Raw genomic sequence first — 21,997 nt, forward strand, 5'->3', positions numbered from 1 at the left:
ACCAGAAGAGAAAAGTGCAGGTTGTTCGAAACGCGTTTAGAAGGAAGTCTCGATTGAAAACAATACAGACGGTACTGAGCCATCATTGAATGAAGGCCAAGCACAGTCTGTCTAGTCTCGGTTCTTTGAGAGGCTTCTCCCAGCCTTCCCTTACCAGATTTAGTAGACCTCTCATAGGATGATCAACAGGACTAAAGCCCACTCCTTTCTGTGGCACCTCTGTAAGCAAAAAGCAGGCATGGCAAAAGGACCTCCCATCTCTTTCTAAGAGAGTCCCTTGATTATTATTATTATTATTATTATTATAGTTGCTTATACAGCGCTATTGACACCCTACGGGTAACCTGGCGCTAAGTTAGAGTGTGTACTGGGTGAAAAAGGAGCTCCTGCCAGACGGAATTAGCAGGAGGCTTGGTGGAAGGCCCGAGGAAATAGCCAGGTTTTGATCTTTTTTCTGAACTGCGTCAGGTTGTCTATCTGTCTGATATCCAATGGGAGTGTGTTCCAGAGTTGGGGGGCTGCTATGCAAAAGGCCCGGCCTCCTGATTTAACTTTCCTGACTCTCTGCACCCTTACCAAATTTAATGCGGAAGAGTGAAGCAGCCGAGGGGGAGCATACCAACTGAATCTTTCCTGCAGAGATTTTGGCCCTTGTCCATGTAAAGCTTTAAACAATAGGCAGAGGGCTTTAAATTGGATTCTCTGGAGGACTGGTAACCAATGTAGATCCGAAAGTGACTGCGAGGTAGAGGAACGGCGTGGTCGTCCCAGTTATCTTTGCAGCCATTGTCTATATTCTCTGCAATCTCTCAATCAAATACTGTGGAGAGTTCAGAAGTAGAGCATTACAGTAGTCCAATCTACCGAGAATGGTGCTTCAGACTATCAGTGTCCTGGCCTCCGATGAAAACATGGGGAACATTTTTCAGAGAACTCTCATCAGGCTGAAGCAGCCTACAACTGTCTTATGGACGTGTTTCTCTAACGTCAGTTTGTTATCGAACCTAACACCCAGGTTACGTACAGCAGTACTGGGAGTCAATGGTGCGCCAGCCATGGTTGGCCAAAAATTAGATGGAAGCAGGGGGGGGGAATTCTTCCTGTTGCACAATAAAAGATCTCAGTCTTTTCACAGTTAAATTGGAGGGAGTTCTCCCTAAGCCAAGTCGCTATATCCTGCAGGCACGCGTGGAAATCTATTACGGAGACTGAGTGCTCGCCTTCTGCAATTGCCTGTTGTCTGTTAGATAGGTAAGAGTGAAACCACTTGAGGGCAATGCCCGTCACTCCCACCTCTTCCAGTCTGGACAAAAGGATCCCATGGGTCACCGTATCGAATGCGGCAGACATGTCGAGAAGGACCAAAACGGCCGACTGTCTGCTCGCATTCGCAGGTCATCCATAACTGTCACCAGAGCCGACTCCGTACCATGGCCTGGACGGAATCCAAATTGTGCCCTGTCTAGAACTTAGTTGCTTTCTAAAAAATGGGAGTGTGTCTTACTAACCACTCGTTACATAATTTTTATTGGGAAGGGTAATAATGAGATCGGCCTATAATTCTTCATGCATGCTGGGTCTAGTGTCGCCTTCTTTAACAGCGGCGTCACTGATGCCTGCTTCCAGCACGCTGGTACTGTGCCCTCCGTCCTTGATCACACCTTTCATGGTCTTGAAGCTCTCACCCAGACCATTGGTTTGTGGGTGATATGGGGGGCTAAACTTATGTCACCCCCACTAAGCCCACAAGGCTTTTAGGTAATCAGACAAACTATTTACTTGACTTCTGTAACACATTATCAGGTTGAGACTATCTAGCAGCAGATTCATTACCTTTGAATTTCCCCAGGTGTCAGACTGGATCCAGAAATTTTTTCATGAGCAGTACCCCTGAACGCTGGTAGGTGGTGTCATCGGCAACAGAAATTAATCAATTAGGATTTATAAAGTGCGGCTAATCATCCACTAAGGTATCCAGGCGCTTGCAGGCCTGCAGCCAGGTCTTACGGGCCATTCAGAATTCCGGACATTAGGTGATGGTCCCGAGAAGTTTCCTGAGGTGGGGTGTGATGCGGGGTTTGTCGGGGGAAGGCCAAGGATGAGTCTGGCTGCGGTATTCTGTATGGCCATAAATCTCTGTAAAAAGTGCCCGCGGATGCCTACGTGGAGGGCATTGCCGTAGTCCTGTGCGCTGGAAACCCACACTGCTGCCGGCCAGATGTCCACGACTGGAACTCTACATGATAACACAGTGGCCACAGCCTTCGTTCTAATAGAATGAGCCCATAAGCCTTCAGGAGGCTGCTTTTTTGCAAATGAATAGTATATCTTGATGCAGAGAACACCACATCAAGAGTAGTTTCTTTTCTGTAACTCCAGTTCTGTAGTAGGGGTATCTCTGTGTATAGTCATAATCTAGTGAATAGTCCCGCCCATGTGCGTGGACCCCGGAGCAATAAAAAATAATCTCTAAAAGGTGACAAATCATGCAGACCTGCATACACCTTTAAGAGAGAATTTAATTTAAAGACAGATAATGCAGCCTATACCCACAGGCTACACTGTCCAGTACTTCAACTAGAATTCCACCAACATCCACAAACAGCACTGCCTGTCTAGTTTTTCTCCACATAGGAAAAAACCCTGCCTCTACCAGCAAAAGCCTCTGGAATGATAGAGAGGAAGGAGTGGACAGACAAGCCCCATAGGCTGCCATTATGTGGCTTGGAACAGGATACTGTGCCTTTAAGAAAACTTTCCAGTTTTCCAGAACTTTCCCCAGTATCCCAGAATGCCCAGCAGGTCCCATTTACTTTCAGTTCTTTTTGAAGGCGTAGCACGCCAGACCTGTAGCATTCTACATATGAATAAGTATCTCTCCACCGGGGAGGAGGGCGGGCGCTTATGACTATAACAGAGATACCCCTACTACAGAACTGGAGTTACAGAAAAGAAACTACTCCTTCTGTAGTAGGGGATCTCTGTGTATAGTCTTAATCTAGTGAATAGAATGGCAAGCCCATCCCCACACAACAAAAGCGGTGGAGAACACACAAGACACTACCACTACTGTGCGAACAAATTTCGCAGCGAAGCCTGCCCAACCTGAGCATCTGCCCTGGCATCCGTGTCCAGACAGTAATGCGCAGCAAAGGTATGGACCGACTTCCAAGTGGCCGCCTTGCAGATTTCCGCAATCGGAACATTACGCAGCAAAGCCGTCGTGGCAGCTTTGCCCCTGGTGGAATGAGCCTTAGGTTTACCCCCTAAGGTCTTATTAGCCTTTTGATAACACAATTGTATGCAGGACACAATCCACCGAGAAATGGACTGCTTAGAGGTCGCAAGACCAGTCCTGACTGAGCCATAATTAACAAACAATTGGTCAGACCTACGAATATCCTTGGTCTTATCCAGATAAAACACCCTCCGAACATCCAGGGAATGGAGAGACCTTTCCGCTGGCGAAGAGGGATTCTGAAAGAACGTAGGTAAAGTTATGGTCTGGTTGACATGAAAATCAGAGATAACCTTAGGAAGAAATTTAGGGTGAGTACGCATCACAACCTTAGCAGCATGAAATACAGTACAAGGTTCTTGACAACATAATGCCTGAAGTTCACTCACCCTGCGGGCAGATGTAATGGACACTAGGAACGCCGCCTTCCAGGATAGGTGCTGCAATGAAGCCTTGTGAATGGGTTCAAAAGGCTCCTTCATCAGTCTGGACAGCACCACATTCAAGTCCCAGGAAGGCGAGGGAAGTCTGACGGGAGGAAACACTTTCTTCAAGCCTTCCAAAAAATCCTTGACCACAGGGATCTGAAAGAAGGAAGTCTGTGAAGGGCATTTCCTGTAAGCAGTCAAAGCAGCCAGATGAACCTTAATGGAATGGAAATTAAGGCCAGACTGCGCCAGATGTAAAAGGTATGGAAGGATGACATCTTCCTTACATGTTGTCGGATCAAAGTTCTTGGACTTACACCAGATACAGAACCTCTTCCACTTGTAAGCATAGGATGTTCTAGTGGAAGGTCGCTTAGACTCCTTCAGAATGTCCATACAATCGTCTGGTAGATTCAGATGGCCATATTGCACTATTTCAGGAGCCATGCCGCCAAACTCAAAGACGAGAGGTTGGGGTGCACCATCCGCCCCCCGAACTTCGTGAGAAGGTCCGGCCTGCACGGCAACCGCATGTGAGGAAGGAGAGACCGGTGAAGAAGGTCCGTGAACCACCACTGCCTGGGCCACTCCGGGGCGATCGGGATCATCCACGCCCTGGACTGGGACAACTTGGTAAGCACCGCCGGAATCAGGGGAATGGGTGGAAAAGCGTACAGAAAGCTGTTCGACCAATCGATCCATAGCGCATTCCCCAGCGTCCCCCGCTGGTAGTACCTGGATGCGAAGTCTCGGCATTTGCTGTTTTCGGCAGTGGCGAACAGATCTACGTCTGGAGTCCCCCACCTTGCGAAGACTTCTAGTACTTTGTCGTTTATGACCCATTCGTGGTTTTCCTGAATCAGCCTGCTCAAGGCGTCCGCCTGAGCATTCTGCACTCCTGGCAGATGCGTGGCCGTAATCGTCAGTCCTCTGGCCAGCAGCCAGCGCCAGATCGCCTGCGCCTCCTGCGACAGAGTGCGCGATCTCGACCCCCCCTGCTTGTTGAGATAATACATCGTGGTTGTATTGTCTGTCTGTATCAGCAGCGAGTTGGTCTGGAAGGACGGAAGGAAGGCCTTCAGTGCCAGGAAGACAGATCTGAGTTCCAGGAAATTGATGTGGTACGTCGATTCCAAAGCAGACCACTTTCCCTGAATCTGCAAGTCCCCGGAATGCGCTCCCCAGCCCTGGAGAGACGCATCCGTCACGACACTCGTCGTGGGAATGTCCTTGTGGAAGGGAACCCCCTTGAGGAGGTTTTCCGCCGAACACCACCACTTCAGAGACTGTAGAGCATGCAGCTACAGACGTATCTTGTCGTCCCAAGAGCCTGTCCTCTGATCCCACTGATCCTCCAAACACTCCTGCAGTGGTCTCATGTGTAGCCGAGCGTGAGGCGCGAGGAAGATACAGGAGGCCATCGATCCCAGTAGAGAAGACACCTTCCGCACTGTCGTCGATGGAGCAGTCCTGAGCCTTCCGAAGGAGTGATAACAGTCTCTCCTCCGAAGGAGACACGCTTGCTGACCGCGTATCGATGGAGGCCCCCAGGTACTGTATGCACTGGACCGGAGTCGTGACCGACTTGGACATGTTGACGTGTAACCCCAGCTTGTGCAAGAGCTCGCACGTCCATCGAAAGTGTTCTTGCGCTTCCGCGAAGGATGATGCCTTGATCAGCCAATCGTCCAGATACGGGTAGACAAACACCTTGTTCCTCCGCAGGTGTGCCGCCACCACCGCCATGCTCTTCGAAAAGGTCCTGGGCGCAGATTTTAGCCCGAATGGCAGTACTGTGTATTGATAGTGATTGGCGCCGACTTGGAATCGCAGGAACTTCCTGTGCTTCCTCGCTATGGGCACATGGAAGTACGCATCCTGTAGATCTATGGCACAGAGCCAGTCTCCCCGTTGCAGCTGAGGGTAAATCTGGTGCAACGAAAACATGCGGAACTTCTCTCTGCGAATCCATTTGTTTGCCTGCCGCAAATCCAGAATGGGCCTGAACTCGTTCTTGTCCTTCTTGCGAACGAGGAAGAACCGAGAGTACAGACCTCTTCCCCTTTGAGACAGAGGTACCTCTTCTACCGCCTTTTTTCTCAACAAGATGTCTGCCTCCGCCTGGAGCTCTCTCAGCTGGAATCGAGAGCTGACCGGCGGAATCGCTGGAGGCGGGCTGATAAACCGAAGACTGTATCCATTGCAAACAATATTCAGCACCCACTTGTCCTGAGTAATTTTTCTCCACTCTGCCGGAAAAAATTGAATGCTTCCCCCCACTGGAGTGGGTAACGGTTGAGGGGGAAGTAACCGCTCAGGGCCGAGACCCGGCCGGGCCCTTGGTTGTGGTAGTAGCCTGCTGGCCTCCTCTACCCCTCTGGCGCTTCTGGAAGGGCTTGCGGAACTGCTGCTGTTGTGGCTGCTGCTGTCCCGAGCCCTGCCCACGCCCTCTGCCCGACGACCCGAACCTCCTTTGGAACGGGCGCTTTTTCTCGGCCTTCTCCAACCCGACGGCCGTCAGGGTTTCCGCCTCAGCCTTCATGCGGGCCATCTCATCGTCCGCATGCTTCCCGAACAGGGTTTCCCCCCGAGAAGGGCAGGTTGGCCACTCTTTGCTGCGCCTCTGGCTTGAGGGACGTCAGGCGCAACCACGAATGGCGCCGCTGGTGGATGCCATGACAGTAGGCGTGGGCGGCCAATAAAGATACGTCCGCCGCTGCGCTGATCGTTTGGTTCGACACCAGCATGCCTTCGCGCACCGTCTCCAAGAAGTCCTCCTTGTCCCGTGGCAGGAGGTCTGCATATTGCTGCAGGGACTCCCACAGGGCCCGGTCGTAACGGCCCAACAAAGCCCCTGCACTCGCCGCCTTCATGGTGGTGGCGGCGGTACCACACACCTTCCTGCCCGCAGAATCCAGCCAGCGGCTTTCTTTCTCGGGTGGAACCGCGGAGGACGGGGCGGTCGCATGTTTTCTTGCCGCCGTCACGATCACCGAATCCGGCTTCGGGTCCACTCTCAAAAATGACGGATCCGACTCCGGGGCCCTGTACTTTTTCATGAGCCTGGAAGGAGCGGCCTTCGTCGTCGCGGGAGTGAGGAACAGCTCCAAGGCGGGTTCCACCAGTCCTGGTACAAGAGGCAGTAGGGGGCGAGACAGGTGTTTCTTATGAAGCGTCTCGAATATCACGGACGTCGTGGGTGTTGGAACCGTCACCGTGATACCCAACTTTGCAGCCTCTCGCAACAGCACCTCTTGGAACGAGACCAAGTCATCCACCGGAGACACCCTCGTCCCCGGGGAGTCCGACAGCGTCGGGGAAAGGTCTCTGTCCGAGGAGCGCGTGCGCGACCTGGACCTATACCTCCTACGGCGTCGTCTTGAGTCCGACGAGGACCGTCCACGGCTCCGTGATCTTCTCCTCCTGTGAGAGCGGGAGCGCGACCTCTTCGGCTTCGGCCTGTCCGCCGGTCTCGGTGGTCCAGGCGACCGTGGGCGTCGTGGCTTCGGGGTCCCCTGCGGCGGAGTCGGGTACCGTGGAAGGGAAACCGACCGCGGGGGAACCGGCGGCGGTCCCACAGGGGTGCGTGGCAGCGACAGAGGCTGGGGCGGCGGAGGCAGCGTCCGCGGCCGAGGTGGTGGTGGTGGAGGTGGCGGTGGTGGAGGTGTTTGTGGAGGTGGTGGTGGAGGTGGTGGTGGAGGTGGAGGCAGCGGCGACGGAGGCATCCGAGGAGGCGTATACACCACCGAGTACACCGATCCCGGTGACTCTCTCTTCCTCGACGGCGACCTGTGCCTCGACGGCGACCTGTGCCTCGACGGCGACCTTCGCCTCGACGGCGACCTTCGCCTCGACGGCGACCTTCGCCTCGACGGCGACCTTCGCCTCGACGGCGACCTCAAGCGTCTCGACGGCGACCTCAAGCGTCTCGACGTCGATCTCCTTCTCTTCATCGACGGCGAGCTGCGATCCCTCGACGGCGAATGCCGACGCCGGGTCCCATCTCGACGACCGCTGGACGGAGCAGACGACGGCGTCGTCGCCGATGTAGTCGACGGCGGCCTATTCAGGTCCCTCGACGGCGATCGTCGACGCCGCTTCTCCCCAGAGCCCTGGGGGGACGGCGAACAGACGGTGGTCATCCTCCTCGACGTCGCCGTCGACGCCCTCGACGTCGACGGGGAGTGGGAGCGCTTACTGGTCTTCCTGCCCCTGGGGAGCCCCCCAGAGGCCTCAGTATGGGCCAAATCAGCCCCTCCAGACCCACCTGGTGCCTTCAGTCTTCGTTCCTCCACAACTGGAAGCCTGATTTTCATTCTGTCCCTCAGGGTCCTGGCTGAGAGCGAGTGGCAGATGGTACAGCTTTCAGGCACGTGGGACTGGGGAAGGCAACCTATGCACACCTCGTGTGGATCGGTTTTAGCCTTCTTTCGACCACATTCCGGGCACTTGTCGAACAAGCCAGGCATGTTGACAGTACCAGCTACTAAACACAAGAAAAAGTGACAAAAATTGCCAAAATCTCAATTAAACCCTTGAAAAGGGGAGAGCTCAATGCTCCAGGGTCCTGCTAGCAGGAGCCGGAAAAAAGAACTGAAAGTAAATGGGACCTGCTGGGCATTCTGGGATACTGGGGAAAGTTCTGGAAAACTGGAAAGTTTTCTTAAAGGCACAGTATCCTGTTCCAAGCCACATAATGGCAGCCTATGGGGCTTGTCTGTCCACTCCTTCCTCTCTATAATTCCAGAGGCTTTTGCTGGTAGAGGCAGGGTTTTTTCCTATGTGGAGAAAAACTAGACAGGCAGTGCTGTTTGTGGATGTTGGTGGAATTCTAGTTGAAGTACTGGACAGTGTAGCCTGTGGGTATAGGCTGCATTATCTGTCTTTAAATTAAATTCTCTCTTAAAGGTGTATGCAGGTCTGCATGATTTGTCACCTTTTAGAGATTATTTTTTATTGCTCCGGGGTCCACGCACATGGGCGGGACTATTCACTAGATTATGACTATACACAGAGATCCCCTACTACAGAAGTCAGGTTCTGCATCGCCCTGCCTTTCTTCACACCAACATACCCTACGAAGAGTTGGTCGTCCACCCGAACTCATGTGCTATCAAGGTAGAATAATGCTCTTTCTGGGTCCAAACAGTGTTGTTGCTCCTCTTCCTTAGAGGGATGTGGAAGAGCCTAGAAAGTGGGCAAGGTGAAAGACTGGCCAACATGAAATAGTGTTACCACTTGTAGTAGGAAAGAGGTGCTAAGCAGCAGTTATTCTGGGTAAACTGAGAAGAGTGAAGGCTTGAAAGGCAAAGTCTACAGCTCACTCACTCCCTGGGCTGTTTTAATTGCCACAAGGAAGGCTGATTTAATTGTTAGCAGCAGGAGAGGTCAATTTTGAAGAGGATTGAGAGAAGCACACATCAATAATGTGAGGACCAATTTAAGGTTCCACTGAGGCATAATAAAAGGAAACTAAGGTAACATATGCACAAACCCCTTCAAAAATCTATTCACAACAGGGGACTTAAATAAAGAGGGTTGGTCAGGGAGCCACATGAAGGCCAAGCAGAAAGATGATCCTTCCAAATGCCCACAGCACAGCCTTGCTGGGCAAGGGTAAGAAAAAGCAAAAAGTCAGAAAAAGGAGGCAAAAGTGGGTCAATGGACTTTTCTGTACAATGTGATACAAATCTATTACAAAGGCATGTGTATACAGTTTTGGTGGAAGGACACTTGGCTGCCAGAAAAACATTGAAAACTTCGGAAGAAAATTCAAAAGCTATCAACCGCTGCCGCTCAATCTCCACACAAAAAAGCGGAAAGTTGACAGGACCCTTCCCTGCTGCTGAGACACAATATCCTCCCGAAAGGGCAGCCTGATTGCAAGATCAATGGCCATGCTCAGTAACTCCGGATGCCAGACTATCCAAGCCCAGTCCAGATCCACAAGGATGACTTCGGTCTGGTCGTTCCCGATCTTGAAAAATTTGGGCAGGAGTGGGAGGGGTGGAAAGGTGAACAGGAGGCCTGAGCTTCACACTTGACAAAAAGAGTCTGAGCGAGAGCCGCCTTAGAAACTGAAGAACGCAAACTCCTGACATTGCATGTTCTTGGCAGAGGCAAACAGAGCGAACTAAGGCTCTCTCCACCGCTAAGAGACCTTGCGCCACCTACAGATGAAGAACATTAGTTATCCGCTAGGCATCAACAGCAGAGTTTGTTCGCCATGGAGTTCAGGGAACTTGCCAGGTGTTGAACCAATATATATATATATTTCTATTATCCAAGGGAAGGCTAGTGTAGGTGTTCATGAACAACCCCACCACCTTGTGGTACTGCAACAAACTGGGCGGGTGGGGTCATAGACCTTTTATCAAGAGGCCCTACATCTCCGGACATGTCTGGAACAGCAGGATATATATATATATATATATATATGCCTGCTGTTCCAGACATGTCCGGAGATGTAGGGCCTCTTGATAAAAGGTCTATGACCCCACCCGCCCAGTTTGTTGCAGTACCACAAGGTGGTGGGGTTGTTCATGAACACCTACACTAGCCTTCCCTTGGATGATAGAAAAGCATTCAATGCCAGTCAGATCGCACAGAGGCAGCAAGGGTATCGAGGAGGCGACACGAAGCTGCAGTACCTCTGTCAAGATGTTCTGCCACTGAAGGGAACTGAATGTACAGGACCTCAGCTGCCCTTCACACCACCATAGTGCATGAAGCTCCCTCTTCCGTAGTTGCGGTAGGGGAAGTAAGCAGGCCAGAATCTGGAGAGGTATCCAGTCTGCGGGCCTCACCAAATTACTCATACGAGTATTTCTTGATAAGCCTGGTCTTGTAAAGGGACCAGCAAACCCTCCCAATCTTCCTCTATTCCTAGCCATTCAGAATAGGACTGAGGAAGCGACCTAGAAACTAAGGGTTCTATTGGTGCCAGTAGGTGCCATTCTGGGTCGTCGGGGATAAGAATGGGACTGGCACCACCTGTGGGCCCCTGTGGCGTCTGGAGTCTCGGCGTGGAAACAATGTCAGGTTAAGTCACAGTGGTAGGACCAGTGTTGATCCGGATCCATATTCTGCAGGATGGCTAGTGATTTCCATGTCAAGGCCAGGGGCTTCAAAGCCTCTGCCACCTTTGATATGTGACCCCCCCCCCCCCCCCCCCCCACACCGGCTTACCCCAGACCTGGGAGATGCCACCCCCTGCAGGGAGGCCTATTTGGCACGAGGAAAGGTGAGAAACTAGCTATGCAAGTAGGCGAGTTGCACCACCAAGCTAATCACACCCCTAAGGTGAGCTACCTAATGTGCTCCACAAAAGAAGGGTTCAGCCATCTTGTTTTTGGTGGAATTAGGAACTCTGGGACAGGATTATGTCCTTACCCCACAGAAAATGGTAATATAGTGGGTGTAGTGACCCCAGGAGTAAGTAACCCATTGGCTATTAGCTTCACTACCCTTAAAGCCGCTAAATTTAGTACTTAGGGGGTCGTTTGACATCAGGAACTCAGATTAGTCTGCCTGAACGGAGGACAAGGAAGAGCCATAGACATGAGAACTGTGGACCAGCATGTAACTTGGCGTACAACCTTGCCTGGCTGCTGCTTTCCCCAACAATCGCCAACACCGACTCATCAAGAAGTGAAACTGCCTCACCAAACCCCCAGCACTTAATCAAACTAGCAACATTTCCCTGGGCGGGGAGGAGCCACCGACCACATCTGCCTGGAACATCGTTCTGTTGACCCCCGGGGCCCACCGAGGAAGCAGCGCTCCAGAAAAAACTTCGTTGCTCCAGAAGCTAAGATCAGTCTCCCTGTGAAGCTAGGAGACGCCAGGACCCTCAGGAGCCTCCCACCACCAATATCCGAGATACTGGAGCCACATTAAGGGATTTCAAAAGAGGTCAGCTCTGCACCAAGAGTGGCCCTGCTGTGTTTTTTACCTTGTCTGTAGGTAAACCAAGAACCGTGACAGCCTCTTACTCACCGATCCACCAGACAAAACACCCTGCACCCAAGCTCCCCAGCCCGTGTTAAAGTAAACCGACTGTTTCTCTGTAGTCCTGAGACCTGCAAGGGCCGAGACTTCCTTGGGTTCTGCCGGACTTGTCCCCCAGTCCCTTCTTGTAGTCTTTTTCTTACAGGTGCTTTTTCCATTGACTTTAGAATGTAGCATTCAAGACTACCAATGTGTGCAGCACTTCTGCACCCGGACACCCCACGGCTGTTGGTGCTTTCTTGGGCCTTGGCCTCTAATCTCTTAAAGTCCAGAAGAACAGCTCACCCATAGAACAACATTAATGTGTTCAAGGTTCATGCCTCAAATTTGACAGATGTCATTTTCTACTATTTCATAATTTTAGCCCTGTAAGCCAATAGGACTCTGAATTTTCTACATCGTGTACCTCATTTTGGTTCACCACTTAAAAGCCAGCTTCATACACTATCATTTCATTTTACAAGTTAAAGACCGTATAACAAGGACACATTTGCAAAAGCATGAATTATAATTTTAGATGACCATATACACTTATTGAAAAATCATTTATGAAAGAACACACACATACATGCATATACACACACACCCATATGTACAACACTTACCCCTCCATTTGATTCAGATACCTATAGGCCAATTTGAGCCATAGTTGAACATCATAAGGTTTTTCAAGCACACTTGCTTCCAAATTGGTAATGTCATCCGTCTCACTCGTAAAGTACCGCACGTCATCTGGTGTGACAACAGCATCAAATGTTGGTACACTCCTTTTGAGCTCTGCACAGAAAGCTGAAAGAAAAATATCTTTATGAATATATACATTAAAAGATGTCAGTGTAAAATGGTGTCCCTGCTGCTGGTTTAAAGGTGTTCTGTCATGTAATATCACTTTCACAATTTAACAGAAATTCTTATTTAAAAAACTTAACAATTAATCCTTGCTCTCCATCATAGGGATCTATAACCATTTCCTCTGTAGAGAAAACACTCATATGTTAATGCAAACCTCAACTGACATCAATAGCCCCATGCAGATTTTTCATTTTTTCATTCTTCGTATTCACTGAATTCATTACTTACGAGGAATCAAAATACAAATGGTTGCAGCTGTAGCAAAGTAACCATTTTTCTCATGCTCACCCGCACTTTTTGCCACTGGTGATGACTGAGGGGCACCGGGTCCCTGCTAACCAGACCCAAGTGCTCTTTTCCTAAAAACAAGGTAAATAGTCTAATTGTCACCCAATTGTCACACACTAAGCAACTCCTGCAAGTCCCTAGTAAGTGGTACCCCTGGTACCTAGGGCATACTAAGTATAGTCCCCACGGGCTGCAGCCTATATCAATGCCACTGTAAGGGATCTCGATACAAACTGCGTGCAGCTGCTATCACAGATTGCGTGTCATGGTGCAAACCATGAGTGAAAATCACTGCATGCAACATATGTAAATCGCCCCTACAGCAGGCCTTGTAGCCCTAAGGCAGGATGAATTACATTACATGTGAAGGCATATCTGCACAAGCAGATATGTGCCTGTGCTGTCTAGTTCAATTAATAGATGGTACAAGTGAACAGGGAAACCATCTTAAGTATATGTACTGGGCACTGATCATAACAAGTTCCCCAGCTGCATTATGGCTTTACCAAAGCCTATGGTGTTTGGTATAAAACACCTTGTCTTAATTCTAGTACCGGCAACAGTACAGATGACGTGCACCTTAGAGGTGCCCCCTAAAAAACATACTATCTAGTGGACTGGCTGACTGGTAGTGATTTATTATATTAAGGCCAGGGGCTTCAAAGCTCCTGCCGCCTTTGATATGCAACCCCGGCTTCCCAAAGACCTTGGAGATGCCACCCCTGCACTGAGGCCTACTTGGCACCAGGACAACTGGGAAATTAGCTATACAAGTAGGTGTGTTGAACCAACAGGCTAGTCACACCCCTAAGTTGTACTGCCTGATGTGCTCCACAAAAGAAGAGTTCTACAATCCTGCTTTTGGTGTAATTAGGAACTCTGGGACAGGGTTATGCTCACAGGAAGTCACCTCAAGGTTAAGTAGTCCACTGGCTACAGCCCTTCACTCCCTTTAGCACCCCTAAAGTGGGTATTTAGGTAGCCCCCTGACACCAGGAACTCCGATTCGACTGATTAAAGGAAAAACGCAGTTGTAAACTAGCTGTGGACTTAGCACCAAACCACGCCTGCCTGCTCATGTCTCCACAACTGCAAAGACCCAACTCGTCCTGCAGCTGTGCATCCGCCTAATGACTCGCACGGCTGCCAGCACTTTGCCAAACAACCAGCATCGCCTTTTAAGTTAATAAACCACTCCCATGCAGTCACAGACCACATCGACCCAGTACACTGTGTTGCTACCTGCCCCGCACCCCCCCCCCTGCCCCCCAAAAGCCATTCCCACGTCCAAGGAAGCAGCATCCCAGGAGGAGTTCTCAGTGCTCCAAGAGGTCAGATCCATCTCCCTACCAAGACTGGAGATGCCAGGACCCACAGGAGTCACTCGGAACCAATACCCGGGGTAGGCTTTTTCAGTCTCCAGCCCAGACACAAACACTGCCAAGACGGACCTACCGACGAGGAACGTTCACATCAGAGAGGCCATCATTGAGAGTAGTCCAGCTCGTCATGGGCACAAAAGGGGTTAAAGGAATGCAAAAGCACTGCTAATCAGTGCATTGGGTTGGGTATTTCTATTGCGAGTTTCCCTACATTGGAGGAGATATTCTTGCTGGTGGAGTTGGACGAGGAGGGGGTTCAGGGGAAATCATAGTATTTCAATTAATTGAAAGCTATTGAAAGTACAAAACATTAACATCAGTTAAGTGCATGATACAAGCATGTTGATAAGTTGAACACTGTAGAGAACCTTGTGTGAAGGTGAAACCTCCCTGTCCCATTACCCTATGTGACAGAACATTTCTTGTGAACGATATTGAAACCATTCAAAAATTGAAAATTCATATTTGCAGACATTTCCCTGAGGAGCAAACAGATTTTCAATGTGGATGTTTATCCCACAATGACTGTCTTTATGTGGTGGCCCCCATAACTACACTCTCCTTCACACCGTGCTGGGCAATTCACCACCTACAACTGCAGCTATGTTTAATTAGGGCTGCAGTTCAGTTGGTGAAATGCCATCGGCAAGACCACACAAAGAAAGTCTGCATGCTGAAAAATGTTTACAGTGCTCTGTATGAAACAAATAATCTCCTGGTCCCTATTCTTATGTTAGTGTGTTTTTTTAAAATTACAATTGGCTACTGAATTAAACATTGAAATTCAATGGGGCTAAAACAGCCTTGTGACAGGCTGCTTTTTTTTATTTTTTTACCTCTTGTAGGGTAAGTCTTATAACTTGTAAACTCTTCTAATGTAGAATAGTGTAGTTTCGTCCAAAACTTTAAATGGGAAATGCGCTTTCTTGTATACTGTAGGAAAAACGAGTCTTATATGGTGATGCTTGTAAGAAGCGGACACTATATAGTACACTCTGAAGAGAGTCCAGGTGACCCGTAATGGTTTACAAAGGCAACAATGATCACACTAAATGCTCCGTTTTGTGGCAGTGTAGGTGTGCAGCTAGGCTCATCAGAGGATACTGCTAAGCATAGGCAATAAATGAGATCACCCAGTTCAAGTCTGAGACCAAGTTAGGAAAATATAGCTATTTCTATATACATTTTGATACCAAGAACTTCCTCATCATGTAGGTACTTTTTAAAATACAGATCACATGTAAGTAAAATGATCGCTTAAATGAGTCTTTACGGACAATGCTTTCACATGGGAGAACAAGGCATATACGTTATACAGGTACTTGCAATAGGTTTCTGGGGGTCCCCTTCAGGACTTAAGGGGTAGGGGGGCAAGGTTCAAAGTACCACCAGCACTTTGAGTTTACCTGCTTGGGGCGTCCGAGTGCAGGCATGCTGGTCGGGCTGGTAGAATTATGCGATACACCGAAGGGGGGGGGGGGGGGGGGGCATCTAAAAACAGGCAGCACAGAGGGGCTTAGAAACAAGAACGGGAGCTCTCAATGGGGGCTTGGTTCGCAAGGGTCCTGGAAGCAAGACAGCACAGTCAGTTCTCAGTAGCTGGGGCTGGGGATCTCTGGCGCAGAAGGGTTTGGTCAGCTGGGCTGGTGTATAATAGGGCTTTGCGGTTGTCGGTCTGTTGGAGTCTTGCCTGGTTGGTCCTGGTGTCCTCTCACTTGGTGGGGAGATGGATCTGACCTTCTGGAGTAAGCAGACATTTTCCGGGGCAGCTGAAGCATCAGTATGAATGGCGAGTTGCAGTACAGTAAACCGGACTCTGCTGTTTTGGTGCCAGCGGACTGCACGGGAGTAGCTCCTCGACTCCAAGGGAGATGGCTGGCAATTTGTGGCGGGTTGGCAGTCTACCAGGGTTCTTGGTACAGTTTCAGCTGCTGGACTAGTCTATTTCTTCACGATTGTCCAGATTGGTGCAGGCAGGGCTTGGCACCAAAAGTCCACAATAAATCTTCAGTTCTTGTTTTAGCAGCTTTGTGCTCTCTTCTTTCTTCAGTCAGACAAATCTGTGTTCAAGGTGTCAAGGACCACCTAAAGACTATTTAGGGGTGTTAAGGGGAGTAACAGGTAGTAGCCAGAGGGCTACTTACCTTTAGGGTGACTACACCCCATATATATGACCAATTACTGTGGGAAGTAGGCATACTGGACCAGTGAGCCTTATTTCACTACAAACCACGATGGTGGAATCATAGTTTGTGTTCACATCAGGTAGCCACCTTATGGGTGGAACTGGCCCGACAGTGAACACACCTTCTGACTAGCTGACTTTCCTGCCTCTCCTGGTGCCAAATGTGCCCGGAGCAGGGAGTGGCATTTCTCATGTCTGGGGAAACATTGGGTCGCACATGAAAGGCGGCAGAGGCCCTGGAAGCCTCCTGCCCAATTATTAGCCATCCTACTTGAAGGAGGTGATAACGCCTCCAGCCGGAGCAGGCATGGATTCTGCCCTCGGAGCGTAGAATCTCACCTCCAGGGGGTCAGAAACCGGTCTGTAGTGGCAGGCTAGACTACACCAGTCAACAGGGAATACCCCCAAGGCACCCTCTGGGTGCATGTATTAATAAATTCACCAGTGGAATCAGTATGGGCTTATTAATACGAGATGTCCGATATCAAACATCTTTAGTTTCAGTGTAGCCATCATGTAACTCTGGAACTCTTAATCGCCAGTTCCCAGGACTTATAATCAAGATGGATCCCCTGTTCACTGGCAATGTCCAATAATCGACTTGAACTTTGTATGAAGCTGGCACTGTATATACTATACCAAAATGAGGTACAGTGTGCACAGAGTCCAGTGGAACCCCGAAGGTAGGCAGAGGTAAAAGTAGATAACACCTTACTCTATTTGTGGTATGGTGGGCCAGCAGTAAGGCTTTTTCAGAGGGTAGGGTTATCATTTGCTCATGGAGTATGTACAACAAATGTTTGTCACACACTCAAAGACTGAACTCAGACCAGTTTGTTCGTATATAAATATTAAGTTATTTTATTTCTCAGAACCAAGCCCAGCCTGGTGCAGATAAGTGAAATAAATGCTTTGCAAAATCTTTTGCAATGTTTTACAGTTGAATGCAGGTTCAAATGCAGTTGAATGAATTACAGGTAAGTCAATGTTTCTAAATTACTTTTCAGATTACTATGTACGATACTTTTCAGATAACTTTCTAATCAGTGTGATATGCCTAGATATCACACAGACATTTCCTAGACAAAAGGTAAGTAATTCACTTTTAGTACATAGACAGTTATGGAATGTTCCATACAAACCAACTCCACACTTAGAAGAATGTTCAAAGAAAAGCAGTCAATGCAATCCTATTAGAGGAAATTAAGTTATCAATTTGCAGGAAAGAACAAGTTTGTGGGAGTTGGTTTTCTGGGGTAAGAACCAGGGTTCCCTCAGGGTCATGGATGCACTCTCAAAGCACCCTCGGCGGCCTGGTGCAGAGTGCGGAGGCCCAATGTTATCCAATGGGGAAAAGGCAGCATCCGGTTGGCGGCTGCTCATGAGCACGTCACAAAATTGTGGGAACAAAGCTCCTGGTGTTAGGCTCAGGGCAAAGGGGGATCCGAGATAGCACCCAAAGTACACCCGCAGCAGCGGCTGGGTGCAGGGTGCTGTTTTGGCACTGGGTGCCCTGTTTTAAATGGGGACTCTCTGGTTCCAAAGACTGCAGGCTCGGGGGAGAAGATCTTCTGGAGGTGACCACCAGTTGAAGAGATAAGTTGGTGTGCCTGGGGAAGCTGGGACACGTTCGGTTGGGCCACCCAAGGCCATGGGACTTGGGTGCATGGGTGTCTTTAGGAGTCAGGATTTCTTACCAGCTCTGGTCGTGGGGGGTCCTCAAGCAAGAGACTGCAGGCGTCATTTGGAGGGTGGAGTCAGGTCAGAGAACACCAGATCTCAGGTCAGGATCATCAAGGAGACCTCCTCGTGGTGCTGGACCACTCGGGCCGTGACGGTCATGTGCAAACCCGCAGATTTGGCCGGAGACAGTCGGTTGAGCAAATGTGGTGCTCACGGGAAAAAGCCTGGTTTGGAAGGTAGGGCAGGGAAGGTCCTTCGGGTTCTTGATGCTGCTACCTGTAGGACACACCAGGATTTTGCTGTTGCAGGTTCGAGGTGCGCACAGGCCGGTAGGGCTGGGCCCAAGTCAGTGGGCAGTCTACTCTTAGATTCAGCACGGCTTCTTGGTTGGTTCTGGTTTGAGGAGGCAAGGTTAAGGGGTGCCCCTAAAAACTAGATTTAGGGGCGTTACAGGTAACGACTGGGACCAATACTTTCCTTCCTTAGGGTGGGGACACCCCCATTACGCCACCCTCCAGTGGGAGGGGGTGCATATACCTCACTCTGGTTGGCTGGGTACCCCTCCCATTTGCAAGCTGGTGGGACAGTTCTGCTTCACCTTGCCTCCCCCACCTGAGGAGTGGGGTTAGCAAAGGTGGGCACACCTTCCTCTCTTTATTATCCCGCCGATTCTCTTGCCGAAAGTGGGGCGCAGAACCGATCAGGGCCAGTTGCTGGAAGCAGCAAAGGCCTGGGGTAGCTCACAAAGGCGGCAAGCCCTTGAAGCTTCCCCTTCATGGACCCTACCCATCCTGGGGAGGCCTGAAACCCTATCCTAGGAAGTGAATTGTTTCAGACCACAGTGAGCAGAAGGCTCTCGACCCAAGGGTCCAGAAACATTTCTGGTGGTGGCAGGTGGCGAGCAGCCGCTCAGCCTGGACACTAGTGTTAGGTCGTTTTTCAGGAGGCATCTCTAAGATGACCTCTGAGTGCATTTTTGAATAAATCCCACACTGGCACCAGTGTGGGTTTAGTGTGCTGAGAAGTTAGACACCAAACTTCCCAGTTTTCAGTAAAGCCATTATGGGGCTGTAGAGTTCATAATGACAAACTCCAAGCACCATATACTCTTAATGGCATTACTGCACTTACAATGTCTAAGAATTGACATTGATGCTGTAGGGATACAGGGCTCATGCACCTGATCCCTCACCACTGGAACAGTGCACTCAGCTAGAGGGGTGGCTGACCTATGCCAGGGCAGTGGGTTGTAGTTATGGCACAAGGGAAGGGGGGGTAGGGCGGGAGCGGGGGGGGGGGGAAGAAGAATTATTTTAATGACATTCTGTATGCATTATATTGGAAAGGACTGTGTAGGGAACAAAGTTTTCTGTAGGTGTTAACTAAAGCAAACGTTGCCCACATATACAGATGTAATGCGGTTACTTACAAATACCAATAAAAATGTATGAGAAAAAACAAATAAACAAATACAATAGATAGAACCAGAGTTCTGGACTTTAGAAGGAATGCTAAATGGGTGCAAAACAGTACTGCAAAACTTTATCATTGCGGTCAATAGGGAAAAACACTAGTGATAATCGGTCACTTGCATGTCAAGTTGTGTGGAGCCCAAAGAGGGTAAAGGTGATGACGGGTCCCAGGACCAAGCCTTGACAGTCACTTCGGTTTTACCTGGTTCGAGAAGCCCGGGTGCAGTTGCCCTAGCTGTCCATGGTGCTGTAGAAAATGAGTTACTTACTACGGTTATCCAGTTTTGGCATCTTTCATAGAGTCACATTCCTGAATCATTCCCACTCATCGAGATGGGTGTTCCACGGTAACATACAAGCAGTATTTAAATAATACCACAGGCTATAATGGACTTGAGCCACGTTTTAAATCGCCAATTTAATTTCCTTTTTAAAAAAGGACCAACTGTTGAATGCAGCCTATGAGCTGCTAGCATCCTCTATGAACCATCCCAGCAGAGGCAGTTTCCCACAGATTTGCCCAGGACAAGTGAGAAGTGAGTATCTTATTGAATATCAAGTACGCATAAGTTACTTAGCTGTAATCCTAGTTCTATTCCAGGGGTATCCTCAAAGTCATAAGCAATGAATATTCCCACCCATGTGCAGGGACCCCAGAAAAAATAAAAATGATATATGAAAAACATATATATATATATACATATATACATACACACCATTTTTCCTCATACCAATGCAGCCCCCATCTAGGAGGCTAAACAATTTAACAACAAATAAATTGCTCTTGCAAACACATAGTATATGCATAAAAACACAAGAGGGCAGGTAGCACTTCAACTCTAATTAGTAAACCTCATGAAAACACTGCAAAGAAAAAGCAGACATTGTCAGCCTACAGGCTGCATTGTAATCCAACAGTATAGAAAATGAAAGCATTTTCACACAGAAAACTGGCACCGTGCAGGTAAGGCAGCCATGACCCCTAGCTTCCCATCATGCCTCAGGGGTGACAGTTAGGTGAGTTGTTCTTCGCGTAACCCTGAAGATCAGGGCCCAAAGATATCCTTTATCTCATTTGCATGGGGAGGTGGGTGGGTTGCTTATGACTTTGAAGAGGACACCCCTGGAAGAGAACTAGGATTACAGTTGCGTAACTTATCCTTCTCTTCCAGGGGATCCTCATCAATAGTCTTAAGCACTAAATAGAATAGCAAGTCTATATTTCACCTGCAGGCAAATGAGTGAATGACCCAACATACAACAGCCACAATCAGCTGTTGAACAGATTCCTCAAGGCAGCTTTGCCTACTTGGGTGTCCGCTCTTGAGTCTGAATCTAGACAATAGTGCCTCGTAAATGTATGGACGGACCTCCAAGTTGCCGCTTTACAGATCTCAGAGATCGGCACGTTATGAAGGAAAGCAGTCGTAGCCGCTTTTCCTCTTGTGGAATGCACCGTGGGAGCAGGCCCAAGGTGCTTTTGTGCTCGTTGATAAGCTAACTTGATGCAAGTAACTATCCACCGGGAGATGGATCACTTTGAGGCTGGAAAACCTGTTCTGATCGACCCATTGTTAACGAATAGTTGATCAGATTTTCTCATTGACTTGGACCTAACCAGACAGAATTTTAAAACTCTTTAGGTCAAGAGAGTGTAAAGCCCTCTCAGCTGGGGTGGAGGGATGAGGGAAAAAGGTCGGTAGAGATATGCTCTGATTCACATGGAAATCAGACACAACCTTCGGAAGGAAGGAGAGAGGGAATGAGTCCTCAATACCACCCTATTGAGATGGAAAACCGTATAAGGTTCCTTAGAGCAGAGGGCCTATATTTCGCTCACTCTCCGAGCTGAGGTGATCGCTACCAGGAAAGCCACCTTCCACGTGAGGTATTTATTTGAAAGTTTTATATAGCACAAACGGGTATCAGAGCACTTTACAAGGTAAAGATCTTAGATACATAGGTACATGGTAAATAACAGTTTCATGTCAATCCATGATCGTGTAATCACCATATCGTAGATACATAGGTATATGGTGCATAACAAAACGTTCCATGTATATCAAGCATAATATAGACAATATCTGGGATACATAGATGGAAAGTAAATATATAGTTCCATGTAGATTAAATGTTGAGTCGAATAATAACAGTAGCCCATGCTCAAGTGAACTTAGCCATGAGAAGAGATTTCACTTCTTTTTTGAAGAATGCAGTAGAGGGATTAAGTCTAGTTTGAGGGCAAAGCATTCCAAATAATGGGCGCCATCCCTGTAAAGGTTCGTTTGTATGTTTTCTTCTTTGCTGAATCTTTGCGGTTTCAGTAAGATTTTTGGCACTTCTGGAAGATTTGTTCCCACATGAGGGCGCCAGTTTGTGCCAGATAGCTGGGTGCATTGTGATGAATGGCTTTATGCGTCATACATGCTATTTTTAGATGAATTCTGGCTTCAAAAGGT

The 21,997-nt window shown here is 48.9% G+C and overlaps 1 protein-coding gene across 1 annotated transcript in view; it reads right to left on the reverse strand.

Moving 5' to 3' along the window:
• The window catches only part of ZFC3H1 (zinc finger C3H1-type containing), an 844,920-nt gene that overhangs the window by 413,537 nt on the left and 409,386 nt on the right, over positions 1-21,997 (reverse strand). The window contains exon 21 of the mRNA XM_085652529.1: positions 12,282-12,465. Coding sequence (XP_085508655.1) covers positions 12,282-12,465 — 184 coding nt within the window. The remainder of the gene's footprint in view (positions 1-12,281; positions 12,466-21,997) is intronic.

The sequence above is a fragment of the Triturus cristatus genome, chromosome 4_1, assembly GCF_964204655.1.
Source record: "Triturus cristatus chromosome 4_1, aTriCri1.1, whole genome shotgun sequence".
NCBI classification, from domain to species: Eukaryota; Metazoa; Chordata; class Amphibia; order Caudata; family Salamandridae; genus Triturus; species Triturus cristatus.